Below are 20,336 nucleotides of genomic sequence, written 5' to 3' on the forward strand. Positions count from 1 at the left end.
AGCTATCCCCCTGGAACTGAGGTTAGGCAGCCAAACAAGATAAACATTGACAAGAAAAAGTCCCCAACAAAGATCTCTCTTGGGGTAACATCTTCATACAGGCAATTACCTGCTGTAGAAAGGGATTTTATTTTCCACCAAACCTTGCACAAAAATCAGAAATACCAGGGTTTTACCCCTCTACCCAAATAGCAAAAAAAAAAATTACTTTTTTTAGACAATCTAATTACAAAGTTGTTTCCCTCCTGGTAACCAACCAAACACATCAGAGGTATCTTATGTTTAGGTTCAAACCAAGTAACATGAATTGACTTGAGAAGTTCTGTGACTTCTCCTTCTAAACACGTTTACTACTATTTCTTCTAAGTCCCATCACTTATCAGCAGTTTGGATTCCAGAAGATATATTCAGACCTTTCAGTATTCAGCTCACCATCCACAAGACTGTTTCTCCTGTTGGTGGCCTGGTAGATACGCTGTGATTTCTTCCTTCCTCAGGGCAATTAAGAAACAGTTTCAGTTTCATGAGGTGCAAGGGCTTCAGGAAGCATCGTCCCACATGGCCCCTGGAAATGAAACCTGAAATAGAAGGATGAACACAGCAGAGTTATGAGCAAGATGAACATTCTGCTTCAGCAAGTCAACTTTCTTAGTTACAACCAGAGTAAAATTCACATTCTCACAAATGCGGTTTCTGAAAACTCCAAATGCAGACACTTCACTATGGGTGGGCCCCCGTCACCAAGGGAATTTGGGAAAGCAATTGCCTAGACTTTAGGTGCTATAAAGGATTTTCTTTTACGGAAGAAGGGGAGACATGGCTGTAGTTTGTGATTGCTTTGCCAAGCTCATAACTGACATAGTGTAAGTTTTACAAAATCTTACTCACAGGTAATAAGGACAAGAAAAAAAGAACCTCCTGCACCACGTGGACTGTAAGGACTTCACCTGAGTCCACAGGCCTCTCAAGCCGGCCACTGGAATTCGCAACTAGCCCTGACTCGCAGTCAGAAAGCAGGAAAATGAGAAAGATCAAGGAAAGAGGAGGGAGAGAACAGAAGAAAAACCAACGACTTCTGCTTCCTTTTCAAGGGAAAACATTTAGGACAGGGGGGAAAAAGTACCCAACTAACTCTAGTGTATTGTTAATAAGAAAATCAACTGAGCACAGTTAAAAATGAAAAAAGCATTTGGTCATATTCCTTATTCTTGATACAACAGAAATCATGACTGCCTTAGTCCTTGAATACTCTGTTCTCTGTGCCACGAACAGACATCCCTGACCAAATGGCCTCTCTGATCCTTTACCACTGGCAGCGTGTGGAACACTGGCCACCGGAAAGCTCCGCCCCAGCAAAGTCCCTTGAGGACTTTCCGAGATGCACAGCCGGACACCGAGAGCCTCAACTTCCACATGTTCTCCCTTGTGTCCCTTTCCACATTCAACCTCCTCCCTATTTACCAAAGCAAGCTGCACCTCACCTCACTCATCCCAAAGCTTACAATGGCGCCTTATCCCAGAACGTGAAAAGAAAGGGATGTCTGAAATATCGGTGTGGATCTGAGAAAACAAACGGTTTCTAAAGACCGGGTAACACATGCAAGCAGGGCCGTTTCATCCTTGCTGTCAGTAAAATTGAAAGAGGGTCTTATAAAATTGTCAATAAACAGATCACTAAATGTGATTCAAGATTACCATGGGTATTTCAGCATATAACTTGGAAGGAGGTCCAAAATCTGAGTGGCGATGCCATAATGAAATTCCTTTCACACCCAGGGTTTATGTGGCCCAGGTTTCTCAGTACTTTCATCTATAAAAAGCAAAAACTGGGACTTCCCTGGTGGCGCAGTGGATAAGACTCTGCACTCCCAATTCATGGGGCCTGGGTTCGATCCCTCATCAGGGAACTAAATCCCACATGCATGCTGCAACTAAGGAGCCCACAAGCTGCAACTAAGGAGCCCGCCTGCCACAACTAAGGAGCCCATGTGCCACAACTAAGGAGCCCGCCTGCTGCAACTAAGGCCCAGTGCAACCAAATAAATAAATATTTTTTTAAAAAAGCAAAAACAAAGAATTACAATTGACATTGGACACTGAAAAGGTAAAGTTTAGCTCGGCCAGTAAAAATCTGCCCTGCCATCCCTCAGACCGGAATTAGAGACACAGATACAGCCAGCTGCAAAGCTAGTAAGAAACCCAATTTTTCCCCCCAAGACAAGCTGCACAATATCCTAACAACTCCCTTCTCTGAGCGACTGCTGCTTTGTCACTCACTGAGTGGGAATTGTCCTCTAAAATCATACACTACCAGTATGACGGCAGTAAAGAATGAAATATCCTCTGTGTCTGGAGGACCTAAGCCACTTTGCCTCCGAGAAGCAGCCTTACTTCCAACCCAGGTGCAGAGCTCCAGGTAAGGGGTCTGGGACCAGGGTTCCACATCTACCTTCAAGGAAACAGGACCTTGTGGCCACTTTGCAGCCAGAGCAGATCTGACCCCTCTCCACACCCACAGCCCTGCTAGTTGCTGAGTCTATCAAAAACTGCTTCATTTAAACTTCACCTAAACTCAACCCTCCTTCCAAATCCTATAATAACTCCATCTTTTCCTTTGTTTGGGGACATGCCGCATGGCTCCTCTGGGGTCTCGCTCACTGCAGTGGGTCAGGAAACCTGATCTCAGAATACAGGTTTGTTTCCTGTGACCACAGGCCGAATGGGCTACAACAACATGAACTCTGTCTCCTTCTAATAATACATAATACTCGGCCATGGATACCCGAACTAATTCAAAAAACTCATGCCCCATGCATCTATTAAGAGATGCATTTCCCATAGTTTCACTTTTATGGAATTATTCATCAAAATGTATCATTTGTTGTTTTCAACAACTTAGTACTATAAATTACTGCAGTGGTAATTCCATCTACAAGAATTTTTCAATGGAACAATGTTTAAGTTTTAAAGAACTTGAAAATAGTTAAGTAACTCATATATTTTACAGCAGAATATAACAGGATAGTCAACAAAAGATTTTCAAGCATAAAAATACATTAATATAAATTTCTACGGTAGAAGTAGGATGGGAATACAAGTTCAAAGAGAAAAAGAAAAAATGTGAAGGTTCTCATTGTTAAAAAGGGCTTGTATATTTATTCTGTAAATGGATGACGTGGGTATCAAGTAGTTGTGACATTTAGATTTGACTGGATACATTTAAATGGCAGTTTAGGATAATGGCAGTTTTATTTTTAAATGTTGGTATTTTATTTCCAGTAATTCGGAATCACATCTTTTTCAATGATTTTGATAAATTTTAGATGTCAAGTTTAAACATGTAAACGGGGGGCTTCCCTGGTGGGGCAGTGGTTCAGAGTCCGCCTGTCGATGCAGGGGACACGGGTTCATGCCCCGGTCCGGGAAGATCCCACATGCCATGGAGTGGCTGGGCCCGTGAGCCATGGCCGCTGAGCCTGCGCGTCCGGAGCCTGTGCTCCGCAACGGGAGAGGCCACAGCGGTGAGAGGCCCGCGTACGGCAAAAAAAAAAACAAACAAAAAAAGTAAACGGGGAACAAGAACAAAGGTGTCTGAAGATGCCTGTTCCAGCAGCCCAGTGCCTGTCCCCTCACCCCGCCCACTGTAGCATTACCAAGACCACCGTGTTTTGCCCAGAATATGTTCACGCCACTTTTACTGGTTAATGTAATGATCCCATTTAATTAAAAATTTAATTAATGCAAAAATATAGCTATTAAAAGAGGGTTATTTCTAGGAAAATTAGCTGAATGTTTTGGAAAGACATAACAAGTTATTAAAAATAATTCTGTCAAATTAGATGTAGGTGGAGAAGATGAGGGGGATTGCTTCACAAGTCTTTTTTTGTATGTTCTTTCTCTACTTAGAAAAAGAAAAAACAGGGAATTCCCTGGTGATCCAGTGGTTAGGACTCTGTGCTTTCACTCCCGAGGGCGTGGGTTCAACCCCTGGGTGGGGAACTAAGTTCCTGCAAGCCTCGCAGCATGGCCCCCCAAAAACACAAACAAACAGAAAAATATCTAAACCAGGAGTTGTATTCCAGTGTTTTCCAAGATTTCCTGATGATAAGAATCACCTAGGTCACTTGTTAAATATACAAATAAACAGCCCTCTTGCCCTGGATATTCTGACTCAGGAAGTCCAGACTGGGGCCTTGGGATCTGATTTTCTTGGTTATCTGTTTTGTTTTATAAAATAAAGGCTCAGGTGATTTTTCTCTTCAGGGAAATTTGAGGAACACCAGGAGGATTTATGCAAGAGCCCAGGTGTAGTGTAGCCCAGGTGCTACACTAAGTGCAGGAGGATTTATGATTTATGCAAGAAAGGTGAGCTCCAATCAGTAGATTCCTACTCAAAGAAAAGGCCTTTGGCTCTATCAGAAAAAAAAAAAAAAGGCAAATGAATGCACATTTATGCTTTAAATGAAAATGAAATACTTATGTGTCCTTTTTTATTATATTCTTGCTTTAAATGACTTTTTTTGGTTAACAGACCACAGGGCCCCTCTGCATGGACTAACAGAGCACCTACCCCCTACCCTGATAATGCAGCCTGGGGGAGCACTGGCCTTCCCTATTAAATGTGATCAACTGTAAATTAAAAGAACTAACCTCTTTACACTCTTGAGGAGTAAATACATAAATAAGACAAGCGATAAAACCATCCTCTAGCTAAGAATTCCTGAGACTTCTCAACCCCACCTGCAGTGAGTTTCCTCTGGGGGCACTTGCCCAGCACACAGGGCACTTCGTCACCGTACTGACCCCTCTACCTCTCCTGGAGCGCCTCCCCGCTCCTTCCTCTCCAACCATGCTGGCCTCCCTGCTGCCCTCAAACCGCCCAGGCTTGCTTTCCCCTTGGGGCCTTTGCTCCAGCTGGTCCCGGCATCTGGAAAGCTCTTAGCCCAGATACCTCTTTAGCCAACTCCTTCCCCTCCTGCAAGTCTGCTCAGGCCTCTTCTCAGTGAGGCCCCCCACCTACCCACTGAACCCTGCGACCCACCTGCCCCCCCCCAGCTCGAACTTTGCTTTTCCCACGGCCTAATCCCCACTTCTCATAGGCCACAGAATGTGCACATTTATTATCCTTATTGTGTACTATTTGCCTCCACCGCTAGAATGCCACCTTCCCATGGTAGGGTTTGTGTATTGTTTACTAATATATCCTATCCTAAGCATACAGAGCGGTGCCTGGTACATAGTAGGTACTAAATAAACAATGATGGGTTTTGACTAAATTCCAAAGTTTAGAGAAATGCAAAGATGAACAACAGGTGATCGCAGGGCGTGGAGGGCCCAGGGTGCTCGGAAAGCCCTGCACACCAGTGTCTCGGGAGCACAAATCCCATTTCTGCCTCAACAAATGCACGCAGACCCTTACTTGCCAAGGACCTCTGGGAATGAGTAACAGCCAAAACCTTGAAGCCTAAAATCTGAAAAAGCCTCGTGTAATGGTTTTTCAGAAATCATCTAAGACAACCATCTGGGACAGGGAAAAAAAAAAAAAAAACGGAACTAATTAAATTAACACCTTGAAAATATTAATACATTTCAGTGGGAGGTAAATTCTACAGGACTTAGTCTCTAAATTAGAATTGGGGCAAAGAATCCAAACAACTTGTACAAGGTCGAAGGAGTCTTGTGAGATCCAAGTTTAAAACAGAGGCAGCCATTCCCACTACCTATTTAGGTAATGAAGAAAATCAGGTTAAAAGGAGATATCATTCCAATTTTCATTTTTCTTATTATAACCTAGAGCAGGGGTTGGCAATTTGCTTTCTGTAAAGAGCCAGAGAGTAAATATTTTCATCTTTGCAGGCCAGACAGTCTCTGCTGCAACTCCTCACTTCTGCTGTTTAAGGACAATAGCAGCCACAGACAATACGGGAACATGTGGCGGTGGCTAGGTTCCAATAAAACTTTATTTACAAAAAACATGGTGGGTGCATCTGGACTACAGGCAGCAGTTTGCTGACCCCTTGACCTAACTAAAGTTCAGCCAACATCTGTTACACATAAAATGTGAGAAATTTCTGCTTTTGTTGAGCTGCGTGTTTAAACAAGCCTCTTAATCACTCCGGGCTTGGTTCCCCATTTGAAAAACTGAATAGGATGAGAAGATGATCACCCACGTCTCCTCTAAATGTCAGCTTTGATGACGCCTACATAAAAGCATTGCTGGCTTCACTGGTCAGTTACACTCATCTGGGAAAATTCCCAGACTCAGTGGTACAGAGAGTCTCGGCTCCCAAAGAAGCCCACAGGCATCTGTTCTCGTGGTTCTTGCGGTTGGTGCTGTCCAAATCCGATCAAAGTCTCTGGCTAGCAAGTAGCCTGTTTGTCTAAACAGAGACACGGCAGGTTTTCAGGACGTGAAGCTCAAGAATTCTGGTTGAAGAGTAGCAGCTGAAGCAGGTCTGCGGCTTTAGGAGGTCCTACTTATGAAGTGATATCATTAGTACATGCCTAGAATCTCTTCTTAACGTGCATGGAAAACCACCAAGTTCCATTTCCTTTCACGTGAAGACTAACACGACGGATGCCCAGTCCTTGCTGGTCAGTCCTGAGCATGAAAGGCAGAGGCCAACTCTTATCTTGGGTTGTGGAAACACTCGAGTTTTATTTTCTTCTTTTTCCCTATCTGCATTTTACTTTTCTACAATGATGTGTACTTTTCTGTACACTTATTAGAGATGAGCTGGAGATCAACTGACTGAAAATAAGCCACATTAGAAGAAAAATAGAATTTGGGGATGAACCGCATTTCCTGCTTCAGAAAATTTACCCTGTCTCCACCTGGGAGCGTTCTGATGCTCCTTCAAGCAGACAAGAGGCTTGGGTTACCTGGCTGCGATGTTACTTTTGATGATGCTAAGTAGCCCAGGTGCTACACTAAGTGCCACAATGTACCAATATTTTAGTGGATAAGTTAGAAGACAATAGCTTTTTTAATAGAACAACTTTATTGAGATATAATTCACATACGATCCACTCATTTAAAAGGTATAAGTTAACAGGTTTTTGAGTATATTCACAGAACTGTACAACCATCACCACAAGCAACTTTAGAACGTCTTCATCATCCCAAAGTGAACCCATACCATTAGCAGTTAGTTATTCCCCATTCCTCCCCACCCCAACCCTAGACAACCACTGATCTACCTTCCATCTCTGTTGATTTGCTTATTCCGGATATTTCGTACAAAACAGAATCATACAATATTTGATCTTGTGTGCCTGGCTTCTTTCACTAAATATAATGTTTTCAAGCATCATCCATATTGTAGCATGTATCAGCACTTCATTCTTTTAATGGCTGAATAACGTTCCATTGTATAGATAACAAGTTTTGTTTATCCATTCATCAGTTAAAGGACATGTGGGTTGTTTCCATTTTTTATTATGATCAATGCTACTATAAACATTCATGTACACATTTTTGTGTAGACATATATTTTCATTTCTCTTGACTCCATACCTAGGAGTAGAATTGCTGGGTTATATGTCAACTGTGTATGTAATCTTTTGAGGAACCACCATACTGTTTTCCAAAGCAGCTGAATCATTTTACATTCCCACCAGTGATGTACGAGGAGTCCAGTTTCTTCACCAACACTTGTGATTCTCCATTTTTAAAATTACAGCCATGCTAGTGGTTAAGTGGTATCTGGTTGTGGTTTTAATTTGCATTTCCCTAATGATTAATGATGCTCAGCATCTTTTCAATGTGCCTACTGACCATGTATATATATATTTGGAGAAGTGTCTATTCAAATCTTTGGCCCACTTTTTAATTGGGTTATTTGTCTTTTCATTATTGAGTTGTGAGAGCTCTTTATATATTCTGGATACCAGTTCCTTTAAAATATTAGACTTGCCAATATTTTCTCCCATTCTGTGGATTGTCTTTTTCATTTTAGTGGTGGTGCCCATTGAAGCACAGAAGCTTTAACTTTGATGAAGTTCAATTTATCCATTTTTCTTATGCTACTTGTGCTTTTGATGTCATATCGAGGAGGCTATGACTAACTTAAGGTCACAAAGATTTACTCCTATATTTTCTTTTAAGAAATTTATAGTTTTAGCTCTTACATTTAGGTCTGTGATCCCCTTTTGTTTATGGTGTAATTAAGGGGTCCAATTTCATTCTTTTGCAGGTGGCTATCCAGCTGTTCCAGCACCATTTGTTAAAAAGATTATTCTTTCCCTTTCTGATTTGTTTTTATACCCTTTTCAAAAATCAGTTGACTATAAACATGAGGTTTATTTTCTGGACTCTCTTCAGCTGTGTCCTTCCATATACTTAGGTCTTCTGTATTTCTTCCAGCAGCATTCTGTCATTTTCAGAGTATAAGTTTCACATAGAAGGCAATGTTTTAAAAGGTGCCTTCCTGGGGCTTCCCTGGTGGTGCAGTGGTTGGGAGTCCGCCTGCCAGTGTAGGGGACACGGGTTCGAGCCCCGGTCCGGGAGGATCCCACATGCCGCAGAGCGGCTAGACCATGTGCCACAGCTGCTGAGCCTGCGCTCTGGAGCCCGTGAGCCACAACTGCTGAGCCTGCGTGCCACAGCTGCTGAAGCCTGTGTGCCTGGAGCCTGTGCTCCGCAACGGGAGAGGCCACAACAGTGAGAGGCCCGCGTACCAGGGAAAAAAGAAAAAAAAAAAAAAAAAAAAAAGTAAAGTCTGAAGAATCAAGGAAGAACTTTCAAAATGTGAAAAACAAAAACCCTATGGCAAACGTCCCGTAAAAAGACACAGCTACCTTCATCTAGGTTTAATACTTTGTTTTCTTCCATCAAAGCAACTATAGGCGAAATAAGAAAACACAAACTCCGTGTTTTTAAATTAGAACAGTAGGTAAAATCTGCTTGGATGACCTCGTCCAAACCTGCTCAATAGCGTGCATTCCCACTTTGGTGACCCCGGTACCTGAATGTGTTCGTTGCAGGGGTGGCTTCCATGTTAAATTCGGCCACCGGTACCCCCCGGGCAGACACCTGGGGGGCAAACATGGCGGCGGGGTAGACCACGGAGGAAGTTCCCACCTACAGAGCAAACAAACGGAAACGGACAAATGACCACACCATGGAGAAGAAACAGCTTTTCAGAAAACCTATCAGAAACCTGGGCCAGTTTGTGGTGGTGGGTGTGAGGACAGCTAAGCTGGATGGGATAAATGGAGAGTGTCTGAGGGACAAACAGGGACCAGGAGGCACCCCTCAGGCTGATCCCTAGAATTCGGGAAGGACATGCGATACGAAGAGAAGAGCTGCACACACGGAGAGAATGGCAAAGAAATGACTCGATCGTCACCCAAAGGGGGTTCGTTTTAGTTTTGCTTCTGCTCTTTGAAGAGATGCAAATAATCCATGTTCCTTTTAAGTTAGAAAATACAAAGAGAAAACACATACGTGTCATTCATAATCCTACTTCTACCAAGATTATCACTGTTCACATTTTGATGTATATTCTTTCGGGTTTTTCTCTATGAATATATATTTATAAACATTCTTTACAAGAGCAGGGAGACCACACCAAGTTTTACAAGCCAGCTTTCCTTGCTTAACCGTCTATCAAGCACATTGATGCTAGATTCAACAGTGGGACGCACTCAAGAAATACCAGCTGAATGAACACGCACCCACGAAAGGCCAATTCTGCTCTTAGAGATGTGTTAGGAGAATTTGAAACGTGCACACCCTTTGGCCCATTAATTCCACTTCCAGGAAATCTGCCCTCAGGAAATAACTTGAAGAGCGTGCTAAGAGTTACATCTAAGGACGTTCATCATAGCACTGTTTAAAATATCAAAATCTGAAACAGCCTAAGTGTCCAACAGTGGAGGACTGGTTAACTATGTCCTTTTATATCCATACAATGGAACACCACGCAGCCAGTGAAAAGATGATGTGGATTTGGACGTACGGACAGGAAATAGGCTAAGTGAACTGCTATGTGAATAAAGCAGCTTCCAAGCAGAACATACAGTATGAATCCACTTTTGAATTTGAATATGTCTACATCTGCGTAAGAAAAGGTCTAGACCAGGGTGGGTAAACTTTGTGTAAAGGGCCAGATCGTAAATTTTTTAGGCTTTGCAGGCCATGCAGTCTGTCACAAATACTCAACTCTGCTATTATAGTGTGACAGCAGCCATAGGCAATACATAGAAGGGTATGGCTATGCTCCAATACAACTTTGTTCACAAGACAATGTACATTATCATAGTTTGCTCCCCTCTGGTCTAGAAGAGATCACACCAAAATGCTAACAGTGACTATTTGTGGATGGTGGAATTATTGGAGATCTCTAATTTCTTCTTTGTAATTTTATACTTTTTTGTATTTTCTCAAATTTAATAACGAGCATGTGTTACTTTCAAAATCGGAACCAATAACATGGTCTTTTCATTATTTCTCTTCCACGGGGGAAAGGCTTTGAGAAGCCCCAGACATGGTCTTCCATAGTTTCATATTTTGAGATCATATCTTATTCACCGTTTCTTAGTTTTTCTGTAGGGCACCCCCAGACTCTCAACACATCCTTAAGAAAAGGAAGGAAGGGAGGGAGGAAGGAAAACAGGGGGAGGGAGGGAGGAAGCAACCCCCAGCCCCACCCCCCCCGCCTGGTGTTTCAGAGCATCCCGAGCATCAGGGACGGGCATGACCTACCACTAGACACAAGTCACAGAGGGCCAGCTCCCTGTCAACCTCCTCCAGGATGGCAGGGTCCAGGTTTTCTCCAAACCACACCACGTGAGGTCGCAGCAGGCCCCCGCACGCTGCCTCTTCACACCTGGAAGAGCGCCATCCTTACGCCAACCCCAAGACCTGCTCTCAGGAAGGTCTGCCCAAGTGGATCGGGGACAGCCAGGAGCTGCACCAGGCCCAGTCTGTCCAGGTAGGTCACTCTGAGCCTTCCTATCCCCCATCCCTTCCCTCCAGCGCATGTGAGCTTGTCCTGAAGGTGTAGTTTTACCTGCCCTTATGAAGTTTCTATTTTGTCTGGACGCACTGGGCTGACGTGCTTGTGGAGGCGTTTCAGCCAGCCTCGCTGTTCTCCTTCTAAACAGCTGTCTCTTCCCCAGCTGCTTCCCCACGGTCATGGGCACGGGCGTGCTCACGGTCAGCCAGGCCCAGGAGGAATGTACTGGGCTGAGGTTTGCCTCTAACACGTCAACTGCTTGTTAATTTCATCAGTGACCTGTTCCTTTCTTCTCTCAGATTCACCTCTCTCTTGCCCTGTCTCTAGCCAAGTTCTCCAGCGTCAATTCCCAAAAATCTCTCATCTTTCACTCGCTACTACCCCAGGTCATCTTATAATTACCTTCTAAAATAATCTCCCCCAAACACCATTTTCATCATATTAATCTCCTACTCAAGATTCTTTTAGATCAAAACTTCAGAATTTAGTAATGAAAACATTCTTTTAGAGCAAAACTTTGAATTTAGTAATGGAAACCCTTATTAAGAAAAATAAAAAAGGTTAAGTCAGCCAAGGAAGTACTAACATAATCGCTTTTTAGAGAGTAACAATGTACTTTCACATATTCAGTGCTCTGATTAGTCCTGCGGTAAAGGAAACATACTTTAACTTCGTTCAATCTAGTGCTTCCATATGTATTTGAGCACATGACATCTTTTTTTCAAGTAATGTCTATAACTTCACATGGATCTAGTGCGCTAAGAAACACTTCTGGAAGCGCTATTTTAATGTCTAGTTTTGAAAAACTGACATAAAAGTTTTTTGTTGTTGTTACTCTAAAAAATTCTATTTGGTCCCACAACTTCACCTTTGCAAGACCTCCTTCTGCCTCCATAACCCTGGATTAATAACTCTGATGATGGAGAGGAGGATGGAGAGGATAGCAGCTGAGGCTTATGGACCAGTTAGTTCCGGGATGCCAGCCTCTATGCTTCACATACACTGCTAAGTGTCTACGACATAACAGCTGCTGAAACTTTCAGACCTGAAAGGATCCCGCCATAACACAGAGGAGAAAGGGACAGGGCAGAAGCACTTCTCTTAAGCCTGGCTTGGTTCACCTTTTGTCCTTTCGCCCTTGGCCTCATAGATCAGGGCTGGTTTCGGCATTTGCACATTTAAGAGGCATCTCACCAAATGAACTTGGATTTTGACTCCTAATTTTCTTTTTTTTTGCAATCTGGAACACCAAATACAGATCAAAGATTTTTACCCACCGGGGAAGTTTCTCCACTGGGATTCTGGCATCTTGAGTTTCAGGTTCTGGAGCCCTGAAGTAAATAATATCAGAAAAGAAAGAACGTCACTGGTGTAATCGAAGAACAATGAAATAAGATAACCCAGTAAGACTGTCTCTTTGCCAGGCAGTATACGGTACAAAACTCCTAATGAATACACACTGACTTAGAAGGGTACTAGGAGGATGGACACCAAACAATTACCACTGGTTCTACCTCAGGAGAGGGAACTTGTATGTGGGAAGCAGGCGGAGTACCTGTTGTGCTAAGGAGAGTTTCATGATTTGCATGGTATATGTCATCCTAGTTGGAAGCATCTGCAATGACATTATGTTAATAAGTTACATGGATAATTTATACTGATTTAAAATGGCCAAGTAGAATTTTTCTCAATACTCTGAGTCTACATTTAATTTTTTGCCCTAATTATAATAATAGTAAATGTTCATCATAGAAATGTTGGAAAATTCAGGAAGATATAAAGAAGAAATCAAAATTGCCCATAATCCTACCACTCCTGTTAATATTTTGTTGTATTTTCTTCTGGACTTTTATCTATATAAAGATACATCAACATGGTGTGTTTGTGTTTGTGTTTGTGTGTGTGTGTGTGCGTGTGTGTGTGTGTGTGTGCCTTTAAATACAAAGTTGGGATCATACTGTACAGAGTTAGATTCCATTGCTTTCACTTAACATTGTAAATTGTGAGCAAAATACTTCTTTTATCATATAGCTGTACTGTACCCAGTTTTATTTCTCATAAATATCCATGGGCATCTTAGATGAATGTTCAATTTCTTCGCATTTATATTCAACTTAGACAAAATGACATACGTCTATTCTGTAGTGCAGTATAATTACCCTTTTCCTGATAAAGCTGGACAAATCGGACTCTTGTAATTCTCAGCCACAACTCCACAAGAGGTGCATCGAGTTTTAAATAAGCTACCTGAAAAACAAAAGTTAAACAAGACTGGAATTTAGTATACTCAGGAGCAACTGTCTCCATGTCTGAAAGGGTACGAAATAATTTAGTTTTTATACATCGTTTTAACGAATGGGCCTACCCCAGGTATCACAGGGAACATAAAGGCATGCAGTACTACTGAACAAGCCAGAACATCTGCCCTCCTGGACTGCATGATCTGTAGGAGAGAGAGGCGGATGAAATAACTTGCTGCGTGACTAAGGAGCTCTCTGAGCACCCTGATGTTCGGGTGGAACTGAAGTGGTCAGTTGGGTAGAAGAAGCCAATCTAAACCTAAGGGCAGGATTTACTCAGTATATGACTGATAAAGGCTCAATAGCTTGGGATGTGTTTTACAGAATCTTAATTTTGACTTAATAAGACTTCAATCTTTTCTACAAAAGCAGCTCAATAAATAATCAACTAACAAATGAAGAAAATAACCGTTAAAACTAGCAATGACTTATTGAGCTTAACCAATAAAAGGTGATCTCAATTCACTAAACGATCACCCCAAGCCCAGTGTTGAGCACGTCACACTGCGGTGGACACACACTGTTCCATTCTGTCCAGGATTCCTTCTTTGGGGAGCCACTTCTCCTCTATCCCACGCCAAGCTGACGGAGCTGTCAGTCACATCCCCAGATACAAGCTCGGGCACAAGTTCCACACTGGTCCAATCGTAGCAGCCTATCCTTCTAGCAGTAGTGTTCGGTCAAAAGGGAGGTATGTGATCCAAGCAAGGCCATCCAGAGACTTATTTTCTGAGGAGACAGCCAAACTAGAGGGAGCCTGGAGCCCCACCGGGTCACTGCTTCTGGAAATTCCACAATTTGAAATGCGTGTCTTGGGATTGAACTTTTGCAGACTATTAAATGCCCTTGGGAAGAAATTCCTGCATACCCATTTATGCTCTTGTATGAATGAACTGATTAGATTTTCGGTGAGAGCGAAAAGGGGAGAGGATTAAGAAGAGGGAAGAGGAGGGCGTCATTAAGCGCAAAGAAGGGAAGCCAGAGGGACCCAGGACAAGCTCCGCGGTGTCCCAGACCTGGTGGGCTCACTGCAGCGAAGGTCACTGAGCTGGCAGCTCCCTAAAGGTTCGAGGGCTGAGCAGAAGCACAGCCTCAGCGGACAGTGCCGATCGGGGACACAGGGAGAGTAAATGGTTTCCCCAGGGATGCCAGGCCTTTCCGGAGCTGAATCCTGCTAAAGCCACAGCTGTTCAATGGCCCAAACCTCCCGCTTCCCTCAGCCCAGCTTGGGGGGTGCTGTCTGGGAACATAAGGCCCCTCAACAGGACACCCAGGGAGGGGAGAGCACATAGCAGAGCAGACTGGGCTTCTCCAGGCAGGGCGGTCGACATTCCAGACACCTGGGGTCTTGTTAAGATGCAGTGGGCCCAGCTGGTACATGGCAGCACCTGTGTTTTCAGGTCTGGTTCCCCCCTCCCACGGAAGACCGAGGGTCCCTCACCATGGATTTCCAGAAGGTTCTTGGTGCCGGCCTTGCGGTGCAGCTCATCGATGTTCTGCGTGATGACCGCGACCCGTCGGCCCTGCCTGCCCAGCCGGGCCTCGCACTCAGCGATGGCCAGATGCCCGGCGTTGGGCTTCTTGCTCTGCAGCACCTCCCGTCGGTAGTGGTAGAACTCCCACACCTGGGACGGGTTTCGGGCAAAGGCCTGAGGGGTGGCCAGGTCCTGGGGAGGCAGAAAGGAGGCAGGGGTCAGGGAGGGAAAGAAGCTCTGATGCTCCAGAAGCTGGGCGGCAGGGCTGCTGCAGCCGGCGGGACACTCCCAGGCCCCCTTTGCTCTAAGCAGAGAGGCAGCTTTGGGAGGTGCCCACAGGGACACGTCCGTGTCGGTACATGTGGCGTGGCAGCCACAGGGCGGGGCCTGGGGCTCACGAGGGACCTTGGAGAAATCGGTTGAACTTCCCCAGTGATGAGGCAGGGAGACCGCAACCTGTCTCATCTTCCACTCGAGTAAGTTACGAACGTGAAGTCGAGTAACAGGTGGGAAGGTAATTTAGTCTGGAATCCAGTTTTTCATGGAGCTCCACATTACAGGATGCCAAGCTCATTTATCCAGGAAGAAAAGTAAAATGCAAAATGCCCAACTGAGGTATAATGGCCATAGTTGAAAAACTCGGTTTTTATAACTATAATGATAGGTACACACACACACACACACACACACACACACACACACACACAACACTACACATATAAAAAATAGTATATACATTATAGTAACAGGATATATATAAAATACATATTTTTTTAAAGTACGATTCCTCTTCCAGGAGAGGCAAGTCTCATCGCCGGTGGAAGAGCAGTGCGGTCGGTAGCTGTCTGGGGCTGGAAGCTCGGGGGAGGGGAACCGCTGGCAATGACTGAAACGTTCCATAAATGGATTGAGGCGGGGTTGGGATGATGCATTTTGTTTCACTATAAAGGTCACCCTTCAACCTGGTGGTAAAGTCCGCCTGCATCGGGGGAGCGGATCACCTGTGCCGTGGATCATCCACATCAACCCTGTACTTCCTTCCTTCCTGTCCCCACTCAGACCTCCGGTGGCCCGAAGCGGTCACAGGCAGCGCATGAAGCTGCAGCCCTGGCACACAGGTGGAGTCAAACAGTCGACTGACTTCTTCGGGTCCCCACAGACCCTGAGCTGCTTTGACACCACCGAGCACCCCTCTGGAAGCCCCTCCTGACGCCCGCTGAGCACCCCCGTCCGCCCCCACCCCGCCCTGCTTCTCAGATCCAGGGACTGCCCTCCGCAGCTGCTGCTTCTTGTGGGACCCTAAGGGCCCTCTGCTCTCCTTTCTCCCCTCCCTCACCTTTAAGGTGATGATCCCCAGACTCGCCCGGAGGGCAGCAGAGAGGTGACAAGACATCCTCAACATCTGCCAGCCTGAGACATTTAACAGGGGAAGGGCAGGTTCATTCACCCTTCACTCGATAAGAAATTACCTATGAAATCTGGAAGTCATGCACTGAAGTAATTACTCATGAGTGCCTTCTTTCGACCAACAGAAATCTATTAGGCATCTACATGTGCCAGAGTTCTGGGAGCTGGGGATAGAGCGATGAAGAAAACAGGCACATTTCCCTTCCCTCCAAAACTAGGGATTTCCTGGGCCAGGGGGAGGGGAGGAGACTGCCTACAGGGGCCTTGAGGGAATATTCTGGGGCACAGAAATGTTCCACACCGTGATCCTGGTGGTGGCTGCACCACTGTATACATTTATTAAAACTCACTGAATTGTACACTTATATTGGCGAATCTTCTTGCATGTATTGGGTTGGCCAAAAAGTTTGTTTGGGTTTTTCCCAATATAGTATACCTCAATAAAAACTGAATTAAAAAAACCGCATGCCCCCAGAGAACTTACATCCTAATGACCTTCATATAAAGTTTTGAGCATCAAGGCCTAAGCCTTTAACAATTCACTAATGACCTTCATATAAAGTACTGAGCATCAAGGCCTAAGCCTTTAACAATTCAACACTGTTTTTCACATGAAAAGTTCAGAGAAACTTTTTAAAAATGTGTAATTCTAAATTTCAACATCTATAGAAAAGTAATGAATTATGCTAACCAAAGTTTTCTGGTTCCACTTTAGTTACTGGGAGAAACCTAATTGTTATGTGAATAAGTGCAATCAATGCATGCCTAGAAAGAAAGGAAAGAGGCTGCTTTGCTTAAATCTGAGATCTTAATCACACGGACTGTGTGTCAATGCCAAAACAAACAGGACAAAAGGGTCATGGTAAATTTCAAAACTTTCCTCTCTGGGTTTCAGGAGTAGGTATAGGTTCCAAGTCAAACACTACTATGGCTTCATGCAGAAGAGCCTCTCGGTGCTCTGGAGACATGACTAACCTGAGCTTTCCATTTTCTCCAATAACCTCCTGCTCCTCTGAAAGTCGGTACCCCACTCTCAGCACTGACGCCAGCCCCTGAAATGATGACTATGTGCTTGGCTTTTGCAAAAACCTTCCGGAAGTCAGCCATACCTAAAGAGAATAAAATCTTGGTCAATTCAGTGTACCATTTGGACATTTACATCCCAAATCAATTGCCTGTATTTTGAAACTTGACCTTGCGTGAAACTATACTTTAAGATAAGCAAACGAAAATCATTTTCGGGGGCTTCCCTGGTGGCGCAGTGGTTGAGAGTCCGCCTGCCGATGCAGGGGATACGGGTTCATGCCCCGGTCCGGGAGGATCCCACATACCGCGGAGTGGCTGGGCCCGTGAGCCATGGCCGCTGAGCCTGCGCGTCCAGAGCCTGTGCTCCGCAACGGGAGAGGCCACAACAGTGAGAGGCCCGCGTACCGCAAAAAAAAAAAAAAAATCATTTTCGTACCATGAAGACGCCCCCATGCACCTGATGTGTGAGTGTACAACGCCTTAAGAAAGAGATAGGGGCTTGGGGTGCACAGCACTGGCCCTGCATCCCACCCCACCTCCCGCAAGCGAGATCTTATGTGAATGACTAACCCTCTGCTATCCTGGGTTTCCCTGGCTGTTTGACGTGCACAATAGTGCCTTCCATAAAGGGGGGCTACTATGAAGATTAAAAAACGCTAATGGACAGGGATGCACCTTCCTTCTTAAAAGTAAAACCAAGCTAGTGTGCGTGTGAGGGCTGACCTCAGGCCCGCTGGACCCCAAAGCATTCCCTTCCTTTCCAAATTCACCTCCCTTTGAGGATCCTGCTAATCCCAGCTTCGCTCGGCATCACTACCCGGGTGAGGATGAGGGCCCTCCTCTGTGAATACATGCTCTGCCGCAATCTGGACCCATGACCTCCTCCTTTACAGCTCGAGTCAGAGTTGGTCTTTACAAGACGTCCCCAGAGACTCGGGGTAACGGAAGGGAACTGAACGCAGAGAGTAAGACGACAGCAGGGAGTCGTGGTCACAGCCTATGGCTTGCGCTCCAGGATCCAAGGCTTAATCCTGCACCTCCGGGCATCCTCCCGCCTGATCTCAGACCAACAGGGGCAGCAGCCCTCCTCCCGTGAGGGCTCACTGTGCCCAGGCGCTGCACAAGGTGGACTGTGGTCCTGACACGAACGTCATCATCCCAGGATCAAAGGATGAGGAGCCAGGCTCGGAACTGCCGTTGTTGGTCCTGGCGGCAGAGATGAGGCCGAGAGCAACACCCTGTCTCCCAGGCGCCGCGGCTCTGCAGCCCTCGTGCCTGGGGTGAGGAAACGCCATGGCCAGGCCTAAGCAGTGCATCAGAGCCGAGCACAAGCTGTGGGGGAAGAGACTTCCTCCAGTGCCCCTACCCGGAGAAGCGAGTGTGGACCAGCATGGCCTGCGGCTGGCCTGGGCCACCGGGGCAGGGTCTGCCGGGCACAGGGATCTTCCAGGAGTGGCAACCTGTGCTCAACCTGCAGTGGAAGCAGGTTCCTTGGCTGATGGAGCAGGCTCTCTGGTCTCCCCCGGGAGGAATGGCAACCGAGGCTAATCAACCCTCGGACTGATCGAGCGCCCCTGAGACATGGAACAGGCGATGGAGGAAGGGAAGGAAGACAGTGGGATGGGGGCTCAAAGACAACCAAGTGAACGTTAAAGGGAAGGTGGCATCACTGTGCACCCCAAGCTGGTCACGTGGATCTTACCAGTTTCTCATACTTGAGGGCTCCTCCAGGCAGGGCGGGGACCTCCTCCCCCTTGTAAGCTCAGAGCTGCCTCTATGGCTAGCCCAGGACAGAGAATCTCAAAAGAGGCTCAAAATCTCTCCTCCCCTTCCCTTCCTCTCTGACAAATGGCAAGAATAAACAAAGAATAAAAGCAGAGCCTCAGAAACAGAAGATGCAGCGGCTCCAGCCCCCCATCCCGCTCGTCCTGGAGCTCTGGGACCATGCTTTCAGCAGCACAAGCTCAAAGGGATGAAGACGGTCTAGGCACACTGTGCCCCTGGGTGTAACCAGCCCGGCGGCCTGCCAACCACACTAGCGCTCTGCCTGAATTCACACCCCTTTCAGAGACACACCAGTGTGAAAAACAGGACCCACTAAAGCTGTCCAACCAGGAAGAATTTGGAAAAAGAAACCCAGTCCCAGTGGGTTAGAGGTTGTGATCTGATCTAATCTCCTGAAAGAACAAGATGCTTAATAAGAAAATACATCAGTACTTTTCTAGGAACTATTTACATGACTCCTGGATTCAAAACCTACAAACATCCTTAAGGACCTAAAGTTCACCCATAGAACTTTCCCCTAAAGGTCTTTTCTACCTCAAATGTAAACTGTCATCCTACTGATGAATAGATTCCTATGTCAGAGTTGACTTGCAGGTTTTTGTCAGGTAGAGATACAAATCATTTCTGTCTAGTAGAAAATTTAACCCCATAGTACCCCATAGGACGATCACTAGCTTTCTTGCCCTGCTGAGAGGTGAGGGGTTTAAAATACAAATCATGTGTGAAAAGCTTAAATGCAAACATTCTGAAGAAGCAACAGAATGTCTTAAATGGACTTAACTTGGCTACTGAGAGATAATTCTGACCCTGTCCTAGAAAGGCCTCCCCTAAGGACAACAGGACAGAGTGACTTTCTCCAGCATCCTGCCCCGTACCCTTCAATACAGACATGCCCCCTCACAGGGCAGGAACTTTCAGGTATTCCAAATTCCACTGGAGATGAGATGGCAGGCTGCGAAGACCTACTTGAACTTGGACGAGCCATTGTTAGGCAAATCTTGGTTTGTATAGCGGCTGGAGGCTTCAATCCACAATACAGCTGGGAAAGTAAACGGCTTGGGGCAATCCGGAGAGGTGGCATCAGGTTCTCTGTGTCGCACTAATTATTGAGATGGGCTTTAGAAAAATCACAAAACAAAGAGAAACAATCAGAAAATACTGGTATTTCTGCAAATATATACATACACACATACACATATATGCAAAAGAATGCCCTTAACAAAAATCTTCCGTAGCAATTTTCATAGTGTTCATCTTCTAAACCAGCTGTTTTCATTGTGTGTTCTCAAGCGCTCCTAGGTGCCCAGAATAGTATGGTCCCCAGACCAGCATCAGCAGCATCCCCTGAGATCTTGTTAGAAATGCAAAGTCATGGGCTCCAC

At 45.4% G+C, this 20,336-nt stretch overlaps 1 protein-coding gene across 3 annotated transcripts; it reads right to left on the reverse strand.

Moving 5' to 3' along the window:
- Positions 1-75: 75 nt before the first annotated feature.
- Positions 76-20,035, reverse strand: SIRT5 (sirtuin 5; the record flags this gene model as incomplete). Of its 3 annotated transcripts, XM_079712257.1 has the most annotated exons (8): positions 76-578; positions 8,967-9,082; positions 10,709-10,832; positions 12,239-12,292; positions 13,121-13,208; positions 14,703-14,928; positions 17,119-17,252; positions 19,921-20,035. In XM_079712257.1, the coding sequence occupies 8 exons, from the start codon at positions 20,033-20,035 to the stop codon at positions 503-505; spliced, it is 933 nt and encodes a 310-aa protein (XP_079568383.1). In that variant the 3' UTR covers positions 76-502. The 3 variants fall into 3 exon arrangements, with proteins under 3 accessions (XP_079568383.1, XP_079568385.1, XP_079568384.1); XM_079712259.1 differs by lacking the exon at positions 12,239-12,292; XM_079712258.1 differs by lacking the exon at positions 10,709-10,832.
- Positions 20,036-20,336: the final 301 nt, after the last annotated feature.

This window comes from Hyperoodon ampullatus, assembly GCF_949752795.1.
Source record: "Hyperoodon ampullatus genome assembly, chromosome: 10".
In the NCBI taxonomy this organism is placed as follows: Eukaryota; Metazoa; Chordata; class Mammalia; order Artiodactyla; family Ziphiidae; genus Hyperoodon; species Hyperoodon ampullatus.